The sequence below is a fragment of the Salarias fasciatus genome, chromosome 13 (assembly GCF_902148845.1).
Source record: "Salarias fasciatus chromosome 13, fSalaFa1.1, whole genome shotgun sequence".
Taxonomy (NCBI): Eukaryota; Metazoa; Chordata; class Actinopteri; order Blenniiformes; family Blenniidae; genus Salarias; species Salarias fasciatus.
The window spans coordinates 24866612-24885384 of record NC_043757.1 but is presented as its reverse complement, the minus strand read 5'-3'; the positions used below and the strand labels follow the sequence as shown (position 1 = coordinate 24885384).

At 43.3% G+C, this 18773-nt stretch overlaps 1 protein-coding gene across 2 annotated transcripts; it reads right to left on the bottom strand.

Annotated features, from left to right (window-relative positions):
- Window positions 1-4785: 4785 nt before the first annotated feature.
- LOC115399905 (RING finger protein 122-like) lies at window positions 4786-15193 on the bottom strand. Of its 2 annotated transcripts, none has more exons than XM_030107594.1 (6): window positions 14276-15193; window positions 10812-10945; window positions 9175-9217; window positions 9039-9080; window positions 7615-7697; window positions 4786-7194 (listed from the first exon to the last, which is right to left on the bottom strand). In XM_030107594.1, exons 2-6 carry the CDS (start codon window positions 10919-10921, stop codon window positions 7074-7076), a joined length of 399 nt encoding a protein of 132 aa, XP_029963454.1. In that variant the 5' UTR covers window positions 10922-10945; window positions 14276-15193; the 3' UTR covers window positions 4786-7073. The 2 variants fall into 2 exon arrangements, with proteins under 2 accessions (XP_029963454.1, XP_029963453.1); XM_030107593.1 differs by having other exon boundaries at window positions 9172-9217; window positions 14276-15190.
- Window positions 15194-18773: the final 3580 nt, after the last annotated feature.

Here is an 18773-nt window from a genome sequence, read left to right as displayed (position 1 = left end):
TATGAACTGAAATGATGCATGCATGCTGCCTTATGGTGCTACTCTTTATGTTTTTAGCAGTGCTGTTAGTTTTAATCACAATAATCATGACGAATTAAGAGAGGGCTTTCATCGATTTATTTATTTTTTTTTCATTGGGATTAATTGAAGAATTGGGATTAGGGTTAGCAATTTGGCTCAGAGAAAGCAAAGAGCAGAGAAAACTCGTTTTACTCTCATTGAGACTTGGTTGTTTTTTCACCCTCTGTGCAATAAAGGTGAATTATGAGGATCAGATTCTTCATTTGAAGCTTGAAAATGTTTCAAAAATCCTGCTGTGGTGGTTTACTCTTCAACACCGAAAGAGAGAAGGGGGCTGGCCTTCCCTTAGGCATCTCAACTTGAAAATGTTGTTTCAAATTCCACATTTGTGAGTGTTTTCTCATGTGAAACTGCTTCACTTAAGTTAAAACATTCAGATAAAAATCTTTTGTGTGCTGATTACAAGTTCACAAACGATGCGATTAGTCACGATTAATTATGGTCAGAGTAGTGATTAATCTGTTAAAAAAAATTTGACTACATAATTGACAGTATTAGTTTTTAGGTGTCCTGATGATCCTATAACATCTGGAGAGATGTTTATATTTGCAAGCAGTCGTGCATTTCACGTTTCATTATTTCAATTTATTATAAATCAGAAATAAATCAACAATTGGGACTTATTAATACAGAATAATTAAAACGTTGAAACTATTTTTTTTATACTTTTTTATTTTTGTGCATTTCACAGAACAGAGTAACAGAACAAGAAAGAAATACAAAAAAAGCAAACAGTTCTGCATGAGGTCACAGGACATAAACCAATTGTAAGTTATGAATTAAGAAGTTGTATAATAAAAAAGATTACTCATGAAGTCTGTTTGATATGGGCCAAATAAAGATACCACTTCTTCCATCTCTTAACTCCTAATTCTTTTTGAAGGCGTGTAGAGTAGGTTAATTGTTCTAATATATGTAGTTGTTCAACAATGCTGATAAAAAGATGAGTAGTTGGCCGTTGTTTTAGAAGTCAGTTTTTTGTAAAGGCCTTTTTGCAAGATACTAACAGAATTTTCAGGAGATAGGCATCATCTCTACTCAATCCATCAGGAACATGTCCAAGATAAAGCGATGTGAAAGTTTGCTGAATGGGAAAGCCAAGAATTACTGAAATAATATTTGCCACCTCTTTCCAAAAAGGTTGGATGATGCTACAAGACCAAAAAATATGAGCATGATCAACCATTATTTCTCCACATTCCCTCCAGCAAGGCAGTGGGTTTCCGCTTTGTCTTGCTTTCTGCTTGGGTGTGATAAAAAATCGGATCAAGTTTTTCCAGCAGAATTCTCTCCAGGTCCAAGAGTTGGTGGACGATAGTTGCATTTCCCAAGTTTGTTTCCACATGTCTTCTGATATCATTATGTCCAATTCTTTCTCCCACCTTTGCTTAATATAATCTGTATTGTCTTTGTTTAATGATGTAATGCCTTCATACAGCTTATTGATGAGACCTTTTGTGTTTCCTGAATTATACACGTCTATGAATATTTTTATGATAGTTTGTGTCTCACAAGGGTTATTGTTTTTAATTTCTTTGCAAAAATAATCTGGCAGCTGTAGATATCTGTAAAAGTCAAATCTAATTAATCCATATGTTTGGCACATTCTGTCAAATGAGATCAATTGGCCTTTTTCAATAATATTGCAGAATGAGGTGATACCGGAGTAAGTCCATAATTTATAGCTGCAATCTTGTGATGCCGGTTTTAAAGTCAGAGTCGTATGCTGGCCATCTAAGAATTTTAATTTCTCTGTGGAGTTGAAAAAGCTTTACAGTGTCTGCCCAGACTTTAAGTGAAAGGTTTACCCACTTACTTGTTGTTTGGAATACCTCTTTCTCCTTGTCTATGCGGCCAAGCACTGACTGTATGGGTGTGTCTATTAGACTAAGCTCAATGTTCTTCCACTTGGATCCATAAGATGGGTTACACCAGGATACAAGTGGTCTTAGCTGGGCTGACACATAATGGGGTATTTTCACAGCTCCACTACTTCCTGAAATTAAGTGTGCACATTCATTTCCTGTCTTGCATTATTGGCCAAACTGATTAATCCAGGTGTGTCTGGTTTAGACTGCTGCAACAAGACACACCTGGATTAATCATTTTGGCCAATAATGCAAGACAGGAAATGAATGTGCACACTTAATTTCAGGAAGTAGTGGAGCTGTGAAAATGGCCCATAATCTCTTAAAGACGGGAGAGCCATGCCACCCCCGCCCCCCCCACCAAACCTCACTCTTGGCCTTTTTTTTCCCCCAGATAAACCTGGAAATATGTTTGTTCCAATCCCTAAATTGTTTCTGGGGGATCTCCACTGGAAGTGATAAAAAGAGATATAATAATAATAATAATAATAATAATAATAATAATAATAATAATAATAATTTAGGGAGAATGTTCATTTTAACTGCTCTAATTCTGCCGCCAAAGTCCAGGGGGAGCAGGTCCCAGCCATCAAGATTGTTGTATATTTTTTGACTAATGTCTTTATAATTTATATCAAATAGAAGGGACAAGTTTTTAGGGATATTTACTGCGAGATATTTGATATGGGGGGAATGCCAGTTAAAACAGTGTTTTTGAATGACTTCTTGTGCAGGGGTATAGTTAAATATCATAACCTGAGTTTTGTGTACATTAAGAACATACCCTGAATATTCCCCGTGTGTTTTCAACATTTTCATCAATAAAGGCACACTTGATCCTGGGTCCCTTAGAGTTACCAACACGTCGTCCGCGTAGAGACTTACTTTGTATTCATCGCCGCCCACAATTATACCATTAAGGTTTGATTCCTGCCGTATCATTTGGGCCAAGGGTTCAATAAATAAATTAAATAGGGTAGGGCTAGCAGGGCATCCCTGCCTACAGCCACGCTGGAGAATTATGGAGTTAGAAAGACTACCATTTGCTTTTATTCTTGCAGTAGGAGAGGAGTAAAGTGCCTGTATGCAATGTATAAATTCTTCACTAAAGCCAAATCTCTTCATTACAAGTAAGAGGAATTCCCAAACAACAGAATCAAAAGCTTTCTCAGCGTCTAAACTAAGGACAACAGAACTAATTTTTCGTTTATTAATCTGCTCGACAATATGCAATGCTCTCCTTATGTTATCCTGAGTCTGTCTGTTTTTTAAGAACCCGGTTTGGTCCTCATCGATTAAAAGAGGCATTACGGATTCCATCCTTTTGGTCAAGACTGCAGCATATAGTTTCTAGTCTGTGTTCAAGACACTGATGGGTCTATATCCTTTACAGTCAATTCTATCTTTTCCTTCCTTAGGGATGACTGATATGTAGGCCTCTCTCCAGGATGGAGGAGGAGGAGCTCCCTCTAAAATGCTGTTAAAACAAGATTCCAGTAAAGGCAACATGGGTTGTCTCACAGATTTATGCCACTCAGGGGGGAACCCGTCTGTGCCTGGGGATTTGTTAGAGTTCAAATTTGAGATTGCTTTATCTATTTCGTCCTTAGTAATTGGTGATATAAGTTTTTCATTAGCTTCTTTACCTAATGAGGGGAGATCTAAAGAATGTAGGAAGGCATCAATTGCTTGTCTATTAGTCTGATTACGCTGGGAGTAAAGAGATTTATAATAGGTTTCAAATGCCTTTTGTATCCCCTCTAAGGTGTTAGAAATGTGGGATCTCTAATTTTATGAATAGTATTTGCTGCCTGTTGTTTTCGGAGCCTCCAAGCTAAGAGTTTTGAGGCTTTTGGACCTGCTTCAAAATATCTTTGTTTCATAAATTTAATGTTTTTCTCAACTTCCTCACTTAAAATCTTATCTATTTCCTGTTTAACATTTCTGATTTGGTTTTTTATTTATATTTCTTTATTATCTTGCCTAGTATGAAAGTTGTGAGAGTGAATGGTTGGTGGTGGTCGGAGGGGCCGATGGCGCAGACTGGCAGCCTCGCTTCCGCCAGTCTGCCCCAGGGCAGCTGTGGCTACAGCAGCAGCTTACCACCACCCAGTATGGTGTGAATGGGTTGATGTGATATTGCAGTGTGAAGCGCTTTGGGCTCTGTCATGCAGGGTAAAAAGCGCTATACAAGTGTAGTCCATTTACCATTTACCATTTAATAAGATGTGTTTGTTCTAGATCTCTTAATTTGCCTTGCAGATCCTGGAATTTTTGTTGTTTTATCTTTTTCAACAAGGTTGCCTTAGCAATAATTTTTCCTCTAAGGACAGCTTTTGCTGCGTCCCATAATATACATGAGTTTACCTCGTCATTGTCATTATCTTGTAAAACATTTAAAAAATTGACACAATGATCAATGACTAACACCATGCTATACGGTAATTATGGGGGAATGAATTAGGTTCCTATAATCACTGAGTCAGCTTGTGATTGGTAAAACAGCCAGACATGCCGGTCTCGTTTCATCTTTTTGACAGTAAGGTCGTCACTTTCTGATCAGTTAGTGCTACTTGAGATTCAGGTTGAGTCCTTGTTGGATTGTGATACTGAGAAAAAAAAAAAAAAGGAAAAAAAAACACACACATTCACATGGATGGTTGATTTTAGAGTCACAAATTAACCTCAAATGTTTTTTTTTTTTTTCGGATTATAGGAGGAAACTGGAGCACCTGGAGAAAATCCTGTTCCACATTTACACTGCAGCTTTCTGAAAATGATGTTCTCGAACAAGACACATCTAGTGAAGACAGAGCACCAACACCTCAAGGGAGGGTCACTTTTCCATATATTATATTGTCATTGTACAAATACACAACTTCCACATTTAGAGAAACTAGAAAAAAACTGAACAGACTTGGATCCATATCAAAACACTGGTTATTTTTTTCTCTCTAAAGTCATAAATTCCAACAGGATTTACAGTTTGCACAGGGCTCATAGTGATGTGACATACACAGGAAATGGCGTTTACTGGCGTCTCACCCAGACAGAGAAACGAGGTCTGACTGGTTCTCCGAGTCCCGCAGCGTCGGTGCTGAGGAGTCCTCCGGGCAGTGGGAGCTCAGATCGCTTTAACAAAAGCTCCGTTCGGTTCGGTCCGACTCTTCACCACGACATCCAACACTCTCAGCTCCGTGGAACATCATGAATAAATCTGTACATTGTCTTTCGATGGAAGAAAACACACACGGCAGCTCTCTTGCTGCTGAGCTGAAACTACTGTCTCACCATTTAAGGCATCTCCACACAACTTGGCAACACACTATAGGATAAACGTACGGACTGTGACACAATGGATGCTGCCAAAACACACACATCCCTCCTGTCCACAGCGCCGGCGTCTGCTTCAGTGAAATAGGCCTCTCCGGTCGGGTTGATTGCACGTCCTTCATCACAGTCTTTGTGTTTGCATTGGGTTCTTGTACCGGTGGTGATTCGGTGGTTGGCTCTCTTCTGCAGGCTCTCACTTGGTGGAAAATGACCAAAACAAGGAGCCGATGTCATTTAGGGCTAAAGGGAATAATGAGCGGGCTGGCGTTTATATGAACATATTTCCGAGGCAGATTTAGTCTCGTTAGTTTGAGTTTCAGTAGTAATAAGACACACTCACATCCAGAGGAGGCTAAACAGACCCATTAAAGATCCCTCTGAGTGGTGAAGGTTTCACATCTGGACTAATGTCCACATGACTCTGTGCTGGCCAGGATCACTGCTACTTCCTCAAGTTTTAAACTTTTGAATAATTACACAAAGTAGAACTCCACGAGCAAAGATGGACACAACTGCACAAAATGTCACGACTCAGATGCACAGGTACAACCTATGTAAGAGCAGTTTTGGAATGTAGCGGGTTAGTTTGGTTAAAAAGCCTCCAACCGAAGCTCAGAAATGAAAGGTCCAGCCTCCCCGCTGTAAAACACAGTGGAGGCATCATCATGCTATCAAGCTGCTTTGTTCCTGGAGGCTTTGAATGGAACCAGGAAACAGTTCAATCTGAAGATAATCAAGATATTTAGGACGGGAATGTTGTGGCAAAGTGTCTAAAATCGTTTGGAGTGAAGCTCTGAGTGTTTTTCCAAGAGATTCACGGATAAAATAGAAAATATTGAGCTTCAAATTGAAACCAGTTCTCCAGATACAAAGCTGAATTTTGAGAGTCTTTACCCTCATAAAATCATTCTGTTTTAGTTATTTAGGTTGTTTGAAGCCTTTTCGGTGCAAATATATGATCACTTTCTGTTTCATTTTCAGTTTTCTGGCTGTTTTAAAACGAGTATAAAGTCACAACAGTTACAGAGAATTTTCTTTTACCATAAATCATGAAATACAATGCCATTTTAGTCAGTTTTACAATCCCAACACATTTTTACCACATATCAATAACATTTAGCTGTATTTTTTCAAGACTTAATAAAAAAAAAAGTCGAAAGTATAGGTCTCGAAAAATCCCTCATCAGCACCAGGCTGTTCAAATTCCTCATTTTCAAATATTTTAAAAAGAGGCTATAGTGGGTTAAACAATACATTTTTACATTAATTTTTAAAATCTTTTAAAAAGTGGAGAGTTTTTGGGATGAAAGTTGTGAACTTTGCTGGTAAAACCAATAAAAACGACTGAGGATTTGAGAATGAGCTGCGAAGACTGAAGAAAAAAGTCCTTCCCCTCTTCGATCACGTCTGCAGTGAACTTTTACATTGTTACAGTTGAGGAATGCCCAAAAACATGTATTTGATCCAACCGTCCTACGGTGGCCCAGAAGGATCAAGACAGCAAAACCCACAACACAAAGGTAGGAGCTGCAATGGAAGTGAACCTGCGTTGACCCCTCCAGGCTACGGTACCATCACCCACCTCCCCACCCTGTTTACATCTCTGCTGCTACACGCATGATGAGCTCAGCGGGCTTCCTGACACCGACACAGTCCTCTCGCGGGCCGGGAGCTGCTCTGAGTTGAAGCGCCGCCGTCTCTTCATCCCTGCTCTCGCTCCCAAAAGAAAATTGTTTGCAATCCTGACATGGCGGCGGCGTGTCAGGCCGAGGAACGGCACCGGGGTCAGACTCAGACGCCCAGGATGCTGGGAGGCGGCAGGGCCGCCTGAGAGGCGTCGGGCTGCAGGCGACATATGGGCTTGTTGCACATGGGGCAAACGCTGCGGATCTCCAGCCACTTCAGCAAACACCTGAGGAGCAGAGAGAGAGGAGAGGTGACTGTCCTGAAAGGCACAGCCGTCGGCGCCACGCCCTCGCCGCAGGGCGAAGAACAGGTCTCACTTTCACGAAGGCACCGTCCTGTTCAAACAGGCCGAGGCGCAGCGTCTCAGGAATCTGCTTGTCAGGAAGACGGCGCAGAGGCTGCGAGGAATCTAGTTGTTATTGTTTTGACTGGAGTTTGTTGCATCAGCTGATAATTGAAGACAGAGAGACGCTGAAGAAAGGATCAGCAGACACAGTGACTCTGAGCTTCTGGATACGACTCCAGCTGAATCCATAAAAACCAGCAAAACAACTGAAATGAGTAGAGTGTCTTTTCCTCTCTAACTTTAAAACACTGTTGGTTTGTGGAGTGCCATCCTCACAAATGATGAAGAGGTGGAACTTACTTCTTGTGAAACGCGTGGGAGCACGGACACACTCCAAGCTCGTCCCGACTGCGGAACTCCTCTAAACACACCGCACAGGGTTGCTGAAAACCAATGAGAGTGACAGGAAAGGAAGTCAGCTCAGTGCAGGACTTCAGGTTTTACTGCAGTAAATCTAGTTTTCACAGTTCAGTCCAGACAGTACTGTGACAGGATCATAAGAGTGGTTACAGGGTGTTTTTTTTATTCTGAATTAAGTAATTCAGAATTATATTCATGAGCGTCGTGTTGACATGGGGAAAACAAGGGATTAGATGCTGTCCCACGCCGGGGTCTGTGATTGACAGGGGCGGCCGTGACGTAATGACGTCTCCCGGAAGTAAACAGTGTTTTTCTCGTCTTTCTTTCTGGATCAACTTTGACGCTACAGCCTTGTTAAGCGCCCGTCGATCGCTAGTTTCATTATATCAAATTCTTCTAAAACTGCCATTAAATAAATCGTCTCCATATATATGAGTTGAACCGCGGACCGCGGGCCGCCATCTTGGAAGATTGCGTCATCACGACGGAGCATGCGCAGAACGACCAGAATGAAGTCGTGCCTCATTAGCATAAAATCCTGCTTCCAAAGGAGAATAAACCCGGATTTAAACTTAGTTCTGAATAAAGCTTTTAGCCATGTACGTTGTCATTTTTAGAGCTGAATTAGGCTTTATTCAGATTCATAGAAAAATAAAAAGTCCCATGTAAACACACGCACTGATGAAGCCGATAACATTAGAAAAAAAAACCCTGTAAATTAGCTCAAATTGGAATTTCCACAAATTCATGTGACTTATTTGTGCTACTGAAAACAGGTTCACATCTTAAAAATACATTAGCTTTCAGTCCACACTAAAGGTAAATTTAAAGATGTGTTCACAGTTCACCCCGTTGAACGTTAACACCAGCGCTGACTGTGATCTGTATTCATTCAAATACTGAAAGCACAAAGTCTCCAGCCACGTTCCGTATGATCTGAGCACATATTAGTAATCCGCATGGTTCCATTCTCCGCTGAAATGTTTTCATTAGTGACTGTAAACCATATATCAAGAGACCTGGAGCCAGATCAGACCCAGGCCTGCAAACTTTGTTTACTTCAGCTGGAACAGTTTGCATTATAGTCATTGCACTCGTCTGCTTTGTAGCCTATAGTTTTTGAGTTATTTTATAAAATAAAAAAACACTCTGCGTGTCTTTTCTCACCATGGAAATGGAGATACACTGTTCTGATCCCAACAACATCCTTCACACCTATTGTTTATTTGTGATAAAATATATGTGCTTTTGCTCTTACAGTGGGCGACATGCTCATTGTTACTTCCAACTTTTTACGACCAGCTCTATTTTCTGCTTCTTTTTTTAAATGATTAATGATTGTTTGTTCCAAAAATTCGACTTACACCAAGAAGGCTCAGTTTCTTCCCCGCTCCTTTTATAACAACCTGTTGGTAAAAACAGTTTTGTTAAAAGATGCTTACAGAGCAAATCACAGGACATTTGAACGCAGTCATCCTGGACAGAAAATATACATAATACCTCATTGTAGCCGTACTGCTGTCTCGCACCCTCTCGCCTCAGCCTGTGGAGGAAAAACAAGGAGCTCATGTCCAGTCATTTAAAGTCTGAATAACTCATGTTTGGTCTCTTCTTATCCGTCTGGATCAGGACAGGTCTTATCCTGCTGCATGAATCAGCTGAATACCACACTCATGGAGCAGTCTGGAATTCACACAATGCCAAACACATGTACCCGCCTGCACATGTTCACCCGCACGGAGACGGACTGTAACACTGCTGGAAGTGTGCACCGCTGACCGAAACTCAGTTTTATTCACCCAGTCGTTTTTCAAAAAAAAATTTAATGAAAAATATTTGCGTGTGTATGAATTATGACTGCATCTGCTGCACAAAGGGTTTAACCTCAGCAAATAAACACCAAAGTCGTAGATTTGAGCTGTTCTTAAGCATCCAGATTGAGAAAATAAATCTTAACTCTCACAACTCCGTCCACTCAGGTCAGCCTGCAGATTTAGGTCATCAGTCATTTCTGATGTCTCGTGATGCTTGTTCAACGTACGTGATGGGTCTACTGTACCGCCGCCCTCCATCCAAATATTTGTCTGACATTTTGATAAACGACCATGGCCTTCCCTGCTCGGGTTAAAAAAAAAAAAAAAAAACACAAACGGGTTCTTCCTGAAACCATGCCGGTTGACAGCTGCACGCCAATCTATAGAAAGTCTGAGTGCGACCGCCTCAGACAATGTCTCCTTTGTCATCTGTCCCACAATGCATCATATACAGTATGTTCACTTAATACAAAGAAGGCCTTCTGCTCCCAATCAAACCAGTGGCGTTTATTAAAATATTAAAACCCACTGAGCACACAGGTGGAAATCAGCTCCTGGGATTCGTCAACGTTAAGCTGGTTCATTCAACAGCTGAGCTAGTTTCTATTGTCTGATACGAACGAGAAACAACGCCATGTGACCTACTGCGGATGAAACATTTGCCGAGAACTGATGAAAAATTTGGAGATCAAGGGGGAAAGTTAGTCATACATTCACTTGCAGTGATAAAAAGTAGCTGTCGGAGAGAAAAACAACAACCAGTGCTCCAATTTTCAAGCATTAAACCTGCAAAAACAACTCAAGAGATTATTGAAGCTTCTGCAATGGAAACGTCTAGTGTATCTAGTGTTTTTTCTTTTTTTTTTGACGGATATGACAGTGTGACGACTGCTGGTCAGCCATCTGAGTACAAAACAGTTGTGAGAGTTTGTTAAAAGTTGCAAGTGCCGCGAAGTTTCAGAAACTGTGTCAACTGTTGTGATTGCATAACGGATTTCCTGCAGGGACTGTGTATATCGCGGCAGGTCTCAGAGCACGCAGGCTTCTCTCTGTACTTCGGTGTTGTTTTCATGTTGGTTAATGAGTTGCTGATCGCAATCACGGTCCTGGCGCTGTTAAAGTTAAACATAATCCACCGATATTTCAGTCCTATTGTCAGAAAAATGCTGAAAATCACAGATTAGGCTTCAAAGTTAATCATTTGCAACGTTCTTGGAAGGAATTTCACTTCGGTGCAAGTGAGGTCGATCTGGCTTCTCCTTTGACACACTGAATCAATGCTCTCTCTCTCAGTGAGCGGCGCTCGGACTGCGGTCGTCTTACCGAAACAGGTAGCAGCAGAAGATGAGGCTGAAGGTGAGCACGACGAGGCCGATGCCCAGGATGACGATGTAAACGTTGAGCGGCAGGTGGAAGAGCGCCTCTGACGACATGTCGCAGCTGGAGTCGCAGTCACTCTGGACACATGATCACCCGAAATGGAAACAGAAGCAAAGGAAACTTGCTCATTTGGCTGAGAGAGAAAGGATTCTGTGGTTCCGCTGCGCTGGTGTGACGTGTTTCCCCTCGTCACATTACAGACAGAGCTGGTTTCCCCATTCTGACGTGATACTAAGAAAGTCAAATTCCTCCAATAAACATGCTTTTTTTCCTAAAACAATTAATAATGCTTTCTTCTGTGAAAGTCCAAACTTGAAGTGTGTGTATCAGATACTTTCACTGCCCTTCGGCTGGTTTTGGTGTGTTTATGCGAGTCCGATCCAACTGCGCTTTCTGAGCCAACTTTGTCTTCACACAAAGAACAAAGGCCTATAGCATTAGCGACAATGCAGCCACACATTCATGTTTCCACATGCATGTTGAGAAAGCAAGAATATGGCATTTTTCAGACACAATGAACAAGGCCGTGCTCTCACCAGTCAGTCGTAAAGCACATATTTGTAAATATGTAGACTGAAGATGTTAGCATAAATGTTTTGGAAGTTATGTTGCGTTATCAAGAAGCTTCTGTTTACTTTCTGAATGTGCTGTTCTTCTGGGCTCGCTCTGCTCTGACTGACACACAGCAGTAAGAGGCTCGTCTGTCCACAGCTCTGACCTGTGATTACCGGCGTTAGGTTCTGATTTACGTCAGAAGAGAAATTGGAGTCAGATTTTTTGTGTTGGATTAGTGTGGAAAGGAGGGAATAGTAAGAACAAAAAAACCCCAACCTGTCTGGGGATTGGAATTTCCTGCCCCACTTATCAAACGTTGGCTGCTCAGATTCTTTACAACCCTAATGCAATTAAAGTGAGTATAAAGGAATGTTGGGTAACCAGCCAAGGCGTAAAGGACCTTTAGACTAATTTCAGATGGGAGCCTGGTTATTATTTTGTATTCATGACTAAAAACGCTTGACTGAATCTCGAGCTCCTGAATAAGCAAGCAGCTAAAATATGGAAAATGTTCATAAAACATTTATTTAACATCATCATTATCCAGACAACCAACCAAGCAGGTAACAGTCTAGAAGTCTGCTGGTCAACCAACCAGTTAGTCAGTCAGTCAATAAGTAAACTGTCAATCATTACAACAACCGACCAACCAACTGGTAAGTCAGTCAGTCAGCCAATCAACCAACTAGTCAGTCGATTGGTTGGTGGTTGGTCAGTCAGTCAACAAGCCAACAACCAACCGTTCAAACCAGCCAACCAATTGATCAATCAGTCAGTTAACCAACCAACCAGCTGGTTGGTTGTTCAGATCAGTCCATCAGTCAGTCAGTCAACAGTAAACAGCCAAACGTTCAACAAACCAACTGATAAGTAAGTCAGTCAGTCAGTCAGTTGGTCAACCAACCAACCAACCAACCAACCAACCAAGCAACCAGTCAGTCGGTCGGTCGGTCAGTCGTTCACCCAATCTACAGTCCTCAAAACAGTCTTGTGTTAATAGCAGCATTCAATTACATGACATACTGATGTACTTCCTGTTTGTGAAGCTTTGTGTTCACAGGAATCAGCCCAATTGGAGCCTCACCAGGTGTGTCAAGCTCTGGAAGTCACGCTCCTCATAACAAGGAATTTTTGGGCGTGCCTTTGTGTATCTGTACCTGCACATGCACCACTTGTCAAGCTCGACCGAGCGTGTTAACCTCAGTGAAAGGTGACATCTGAGTGCGTGATTTGAGTATGATTTTTGTTACAAATGGTGCTTTCTGGGGAAGACTCTTTACACTGACGAAAAAAAAAAATCCCTTCTCTACCCTGCAAACCACTTCCTTGTGAACCTTTACGGCCATGTCTTCGTCACACAGGAATGTGTTCCACTTGCCGTTCAGCACAACTCCTTCGAGTTTGGGCTCGGGTAGAAAAAAAAAAGTGCCTTCAGCCCGAGGGGCTTGAACGCTGCTCTTTTCACTCCACATGACGCATGTTAGCCTTGAACTGCAGTAATCAAGTCGTTCCGGAGGCAAAGCGCCACAACCTGCACCGCAGCCGTGGGCTCCTGATTCAGAAGTGGTTCACTAATGGACAGGGGTCACGGCAGTAGGCTACTGGCTCAGGGCATCAGTGAGGGTTTGGCAGGAGGTTTACGGGAAAGGAGGAGGCCACTGTAATCTTAGCACGACGTTAGTAAATCATTGATAGTGCAGCACTAAAAGGTAGGCCACTGTGCAATGCATTTGTCTTGGACAGGACTGTACCTGAAGGCTATTTAGCTTGAATTTTATATGTTTTGGCTGTAAAACCGATTGAAACTGCCATAATAAAAACTTTATTTCACTCAGTTATTGGATCTGAGCCTTCATGGAATTTGTTGGGAGTTATATTCTTTACATAATGTCTTATTTAAAAGTTCACATGAGGGTAGGCTTGATCCTTTCTCGGGGGGAGGGTTTCTTTCATTCTTAGCTTAGTTTAGAAGTACTGATTTAACTACCTAACTTATAAACACTCCAGACATTCACAAATCAGTTGTCAAAGAAAATCTCTGTAGCCGATGTACCAATGTAAATTCTGTCTATTTTTGTTTTTTTTCCTCATTATAAAGGTATTGTTCTTTGACAGTATGGACGTACAGGTGGATGCTAATATTCAAATAGTTCCAACAACAATTAATTCTCATGTTAATTCATATTTATATTGTAGCTACTATTTTATCACACAACAAGAAATTACACTGGACTGTTGGTCTTATTAGACTGATGCCTTGTAGTTGTCAGTGATCACTGGACCAGATGTTTGCCGTCCTTATTACAATATTACAACCTGTTGTTCCTCCAGTGTTTGGCTTTGTGCAAATCGTTGCCAGTTAGCAATTGGAGTTTGCATGTTGTCCCTGGGCTGCTGTAGGCTGTCTACAGGTACTCTGGCTTCATGGGCTCCAGGATGACTTTGAATTAAATATTAGTCTTTCACTCTGGCATGGTCCCAAGAAACTGACCTTATTCTGGAAGAGGTGGAAATACATGCTGCATGGATGGTTCTGCTTCCTGTTACTGAAGTTATTAAAGGTTGCCATGTATTTTCACCTCAGTCACAGTTAGAGCTTTAAAAATCTACCTGTATGGTCATTTCCTGGTTGCTGATGGCCCAGAAACAAGACTGTTTATTATTTTTTTTCTAAGAAATAGGAAGTATTTAATTATGAGCCCAAACAACCTTATGTGTTTCTCTAGCTATTGTTAATAAGTATATGAATACTTAAGTGCATGCAATTTCAAAAGTATTTCAGAATCCCACTGAAAGCTGTTTCTGACTGACAGTCTAAAATTAGTCGGAGCGCCTGACTCCAGGACACTTACCGTAACGCTCCACACCTCTGAATGAGGGAATGACAGGATGGCAGTCCCAGAATGTCTCGGGGGGTCGCGACCCCGCGGCTTCCACAACTTTCACTGGATTGTCTCTGGTGCTCGGAGTGGAAGACTGGCTCGATTACCTCTTCAGCTCAGGTAGTTGTGCACTGATTCCCTGCATTGTGCGGTAATGACAGTTGAGGGATTTCCAAGAGGATGATCTCCAAACAAATAATGGCTTTTCTGGACACTCGTATCTCCGCAGTCATGAATCCCAAAAACAATGGAAGTCTAAGTAGTCCTTTGTGTCTTTATGATGCATAACAAAGACCAGCGTTCAGTCATGTGGATAAAAAGGCACCGATGTCACTGACAAAATGAGGAGATATACTTCAAGTCCCATCCAGCTCTCCTGTTAAGAACCTCGGTTTGAGCACATTCACTGCTCTGCTTTTTCTTTGTTGCTTTGTCTCTCCTTCAAAACATTGTCACAAGGCTCTCCCTCCCCTCCACCCCTTCTTTCCTCCTCTTCCTCTTCCTTCCTCCTCTCTCCCCTGTCCTGTCCTCTCCTCTCAGATCTCCACGCCGCCTTCCTCCTCTCTAGCTGTGAAAAACCTGCTGTGGCCAATTATGGAGAGACAAAAGGAAGGACATGGATGGGTTGTCCCCGAGCAGCACGGCCAGGCAGCCGCTCACCGCTCCTGTGGAAAGCAGATCCTCATCCACTCCTGTGCCTTCCTGCTCTGAACGCACAAAACAAGGAGGTATGGACACACAGGAGGACAATAAGGCGAATTCAGATCCAGGTCCTCTCCTCTCTCTCTGCTCTGCTCACATTCTCCAGCCTGACTCGTCCCTCGTCTCCACTTCTCCTCTACAGCTCTCAGTTTGTAAACAGATCCCTGCTCATGTGATTCGCTGTCTGCATCACAGCTCTGCTTTCACCGCCCCCTCTTTCCTTCCTCCTCCCTCCCTCCTGGCTCGCCTGCCTGCCCTCCTTTTACCCCTCAGCCCTCTGGGCTTTTCCTTCCACATACAAACCCAGCCCCCCTTCCTCCCTCCTTCCTTTGCAGCTGTGAGCTATTAATGAAGCAGCCGCAGAGCATATGGCAGACGGGGGCAGATGTGGAAACAGGCGAGATCCGACAGTTAAAGGTGGTTTAGACTGATGCTGCTCAAAAACGACGGCACAACTGATTTTTCAACACAGGCTTAAAAGCATCTTGACTGAAAAAAAATGTATTCTTAATAATCCATATTTATTTAAAACAAAAAACATATGCAGAGGGAGGAAAATACTTTCACATGTGGAAAAACAAAACAAAACAAAACAAAACAGATGATCCATTCTTACAATACAGGAAACACCAACTTGTCACAACAGCTGAAAGAATCCGAAATAAAAATATACCTTTCAAGATGTGTCAGTATTAGGATACTTCGGTACCTGAATTGAAAGTTAAAGTGCTACTTCCTTTGAAACATGGTGGAGATACAATCATTGAAGACTGAGAAAACATTGACATCAGTTGGGACAACTACACACAAAGAAACCAACTGGCTTTGAGCATTCAGAACAGAAAGATTTAAACGTAGTGAGAAATAGGCCAACATCTAGATATCAAGGACTGTAAAGTAGTCAGTGAAATCATAAAGTCAGTCTAACAGATTCAACTCCAAAGACAGTGGGTTATTTTCTCTTCCAAGCCTGGCAGCCAAGTTAAAGTGACTGATTAGGTCCTTGCATCCACAAAAAAAAAAAGAAAAAGAAAAAAAAAAGAAATAAAGAACAAGATGTAAGCAGGAACTAAGCAAGAGAAGAGTGGAAATAAAAGAGTATAAGACACAGGCAGGTCCTAGAAACAGCTATTAGTACGAGAAAACGGCTGTCTGTTACAGAGCAAGACTAACAAGGCTCAGCCGCATGGTTCTGGATGTGAAAACCTAAAACTGGTTGAGTGTATTTGAGTCTTATTCTAACATGATAGCAAAGAAATACATGCACATCAACAGCAGTTAAGGTATGCTGAAGGCAGGAGCTGAGATTTAAGGCTGTGACAACACATGAAGAGAGGTGAGAGGTCAGCGCTCCTCCGCTGCTGCTTTGCCAGTAAATTAAATAAAATTTCAGTGAGCTATACCTTGCAGCTTCTGGAGATTTTCACATGGCGATATGCAGTAGACTAGACTGGATAGAAAACATTTGAGAATTCCTGGAAAATGATCCTCACCCTGCCGCAATCTCTGTCGAGGTGAAACGAGGACTAATGGAGTAACTGGATGACGGCTTCAGTCCGTCCATCCATCTGCTGTTCTGATAATCTGGGCTGCTTTTAGCAGCTTTCCGGTGTTTTTATTAGGTGCTGCTTTCTCTTAAACCTGACTGTAAAACACACGCACGCACGCACGCACACACACACACACACACACACACACACACACACACACACGCACACACAGATGGGGATTCAAACTTCTAACCTTGTAAATGGAAGACGACCCGCTCGACCAACTTAGCCGTGGTCGCTCCCAAAAAGGTCAGACATTTAGCAGTGCCAAGTAAGGATTACTGCAGCTCGGTTTATTTCACCCCCGCTGATGGACAGTCTTCACAGCTCTAATTTAAGTCATCAGCTGAATAAAACACATCTGCAAAGACCAGATCTCTTTCTCAGGCTCACGAACACTGTCAGGGATGAATGCCAGCAACAAAAGGATGGCCACTCTTGTCTGTTCCAGTACAGCTTCTGGATGGTTCCCTGGTGTGTTTGAGGGTTGTGAGCTCCCCCTCCACGGTCCAGGTACTCTTGGGTCATCCCTGTTTGCGTTCCCCTTCTGGTGTCCAGTGCAGGCCGTGCTGGTGATGCTGCCCTGCTCTGTCCTGAAAGCATTTTCGTCCTTGCTGAGGTGATTAATGCCATCATGGCTGACCATCCGGCCTGTGGAAGTGAACTCCTCAGCTGCTGGAAGATCTTCTCCATTCAACTGGGCTATTGTTGGATGTTGTACATTCAGCATCAGGACTTCTGTTTTCTTCTGACTGATCTTCAGGCTTATTTCCATCCATTCATCCATTTTCTACTGCTTATCCGGGACCAGGTCGCGGGGGCAGCAGTCTCAGCAGGGATGCCCAGACTTCCCTGTCCGCTGACACCTCCTCCGGGTCTTCCGGGGGATCCCAAGGCGTTCCCAGGCCAGGCCAGGCGAGGCCGAGAGACATAGTCTCTCCAGCGTGTCCTAGGTCTTCCCCGGGGTCTCCTCCCGGTGGGACATGCTGGAACACCTCCCCAGGGAGGCGTCCAGGAGGTTCCATCCTAAAGAGGTACCCGAGTCACCTCAGCTGGCCCCTCTCAATGTGGAGGAGTAGCGGCTCTACTCCGAGCTCCTCCCTGGTGACTGAGCTCCTCACCCTATCTCTAAGGGAGCGCCCAGCCACCCTACGGAGGAAGCTTATTTCAGCCGCTTGTATCCGGAATCTTGTTCTTTTGGTCATGACCCAAAGCTCATGACCATAGGTGAGGGTGGGAACTTAGACTGACTGGTAAATTGAGAGATTCGCCTTTCAGCTCAGCTCCTTCTTCACCACGACAGACCGATACAACGACCGCATCACTGCAGCCGCTGCACCAATCTGCCTGTCGATCTCACGCTCCATCCGTCCCCCACTCGTGAACAAGACCCCAAGATACTTAAACTCCTCCACTCGGGCCAGAGTCTCTTCACCAACCTGGAAGGGGCAAGCCACCTTCTTCTGGACGAGGACCATGGCCTCAGATTTGGAGGTGCTGATCCTCACCCCTCTCGCTTCACACTCGACTGCGAACCACCCCAGTGCATGCTGTAGGTCTGGGTTCGATGAAGCCAAAAGGACAACATCAGCTGCAAAAAACAAAGATGAAATCCTGTGGTCCCCAAACCTGACCCCCTCCGGCCCCTGGCTGCACCTAGAAATTCTGTCCATAAAGATTATGAACAGAACCGGTGACAAAGGGCAGCCCTGCCGGAGTCCAACATGCACGGGGAACAAGTCTGGCTTACTGCCGGCAATAAGGACCAAACTCCTACTCTGGTCATACAGAGACTGGACGGCCCTTAACAAGGGGCCCCGGACTCCGTATTTCTGAAGCACCCCCCACAAGATACCATGAGGGACGCGGTCGAACGCCTTCTCCAAGTCCACAAAACTGGTCGGGCGAACTCCCACGAACCCTCGAGCACCCTATAGAGGGTACAGAGCTGGTCCAGTGTTCCGCGACCAGGACGAAAACTGCGTTGTTCCTCCTGAATCTGAGGTTTGACTATCGGTCGAATCCTCCTCTGGAATAGACTTTCCCAGGGAGGCTGAGGAGTGTGATCCCCTTATAGTTGGAACACATCCTCCGGTCCCCCACCACCACCCCGGTCTGCCAATCCAGAGGCACCATCCCCAACCGCCACGCGATGTTGCAGAGACGTGTCAACCAAGACAGTCCCTGCACATCCAGAGACTTAAGGTACTCAGGGC

What these genes read in the sequence shown, in the direction of transcription:
- LOC115399905 (XM_030107593.1), bottom strand. Translation starts at nt 10,921, where the DNA reads ATGTCGTCAGAGGCGCTCTTCCACCTGCCGCTCAACGTTTACATCGTC. An exon ending in AGTACGGCTACAATGAGGTA is followed by an intron (nt 9,081 to 9,171) that starts TTATGTATATTT and finishes TTTTACCAACAG; the next exon opens with GTTGTTATAAAAGGAGCGGG. An exon ending in AGAAACTGAGCCTTCTTGGT is followed by an intron (nt 7,698 to 9,038) that starts GTAAGTCGAATT and finishes ATTGGTTTTCAG; the next exon opens with CAACCCTGTGCGGTGTGTTT.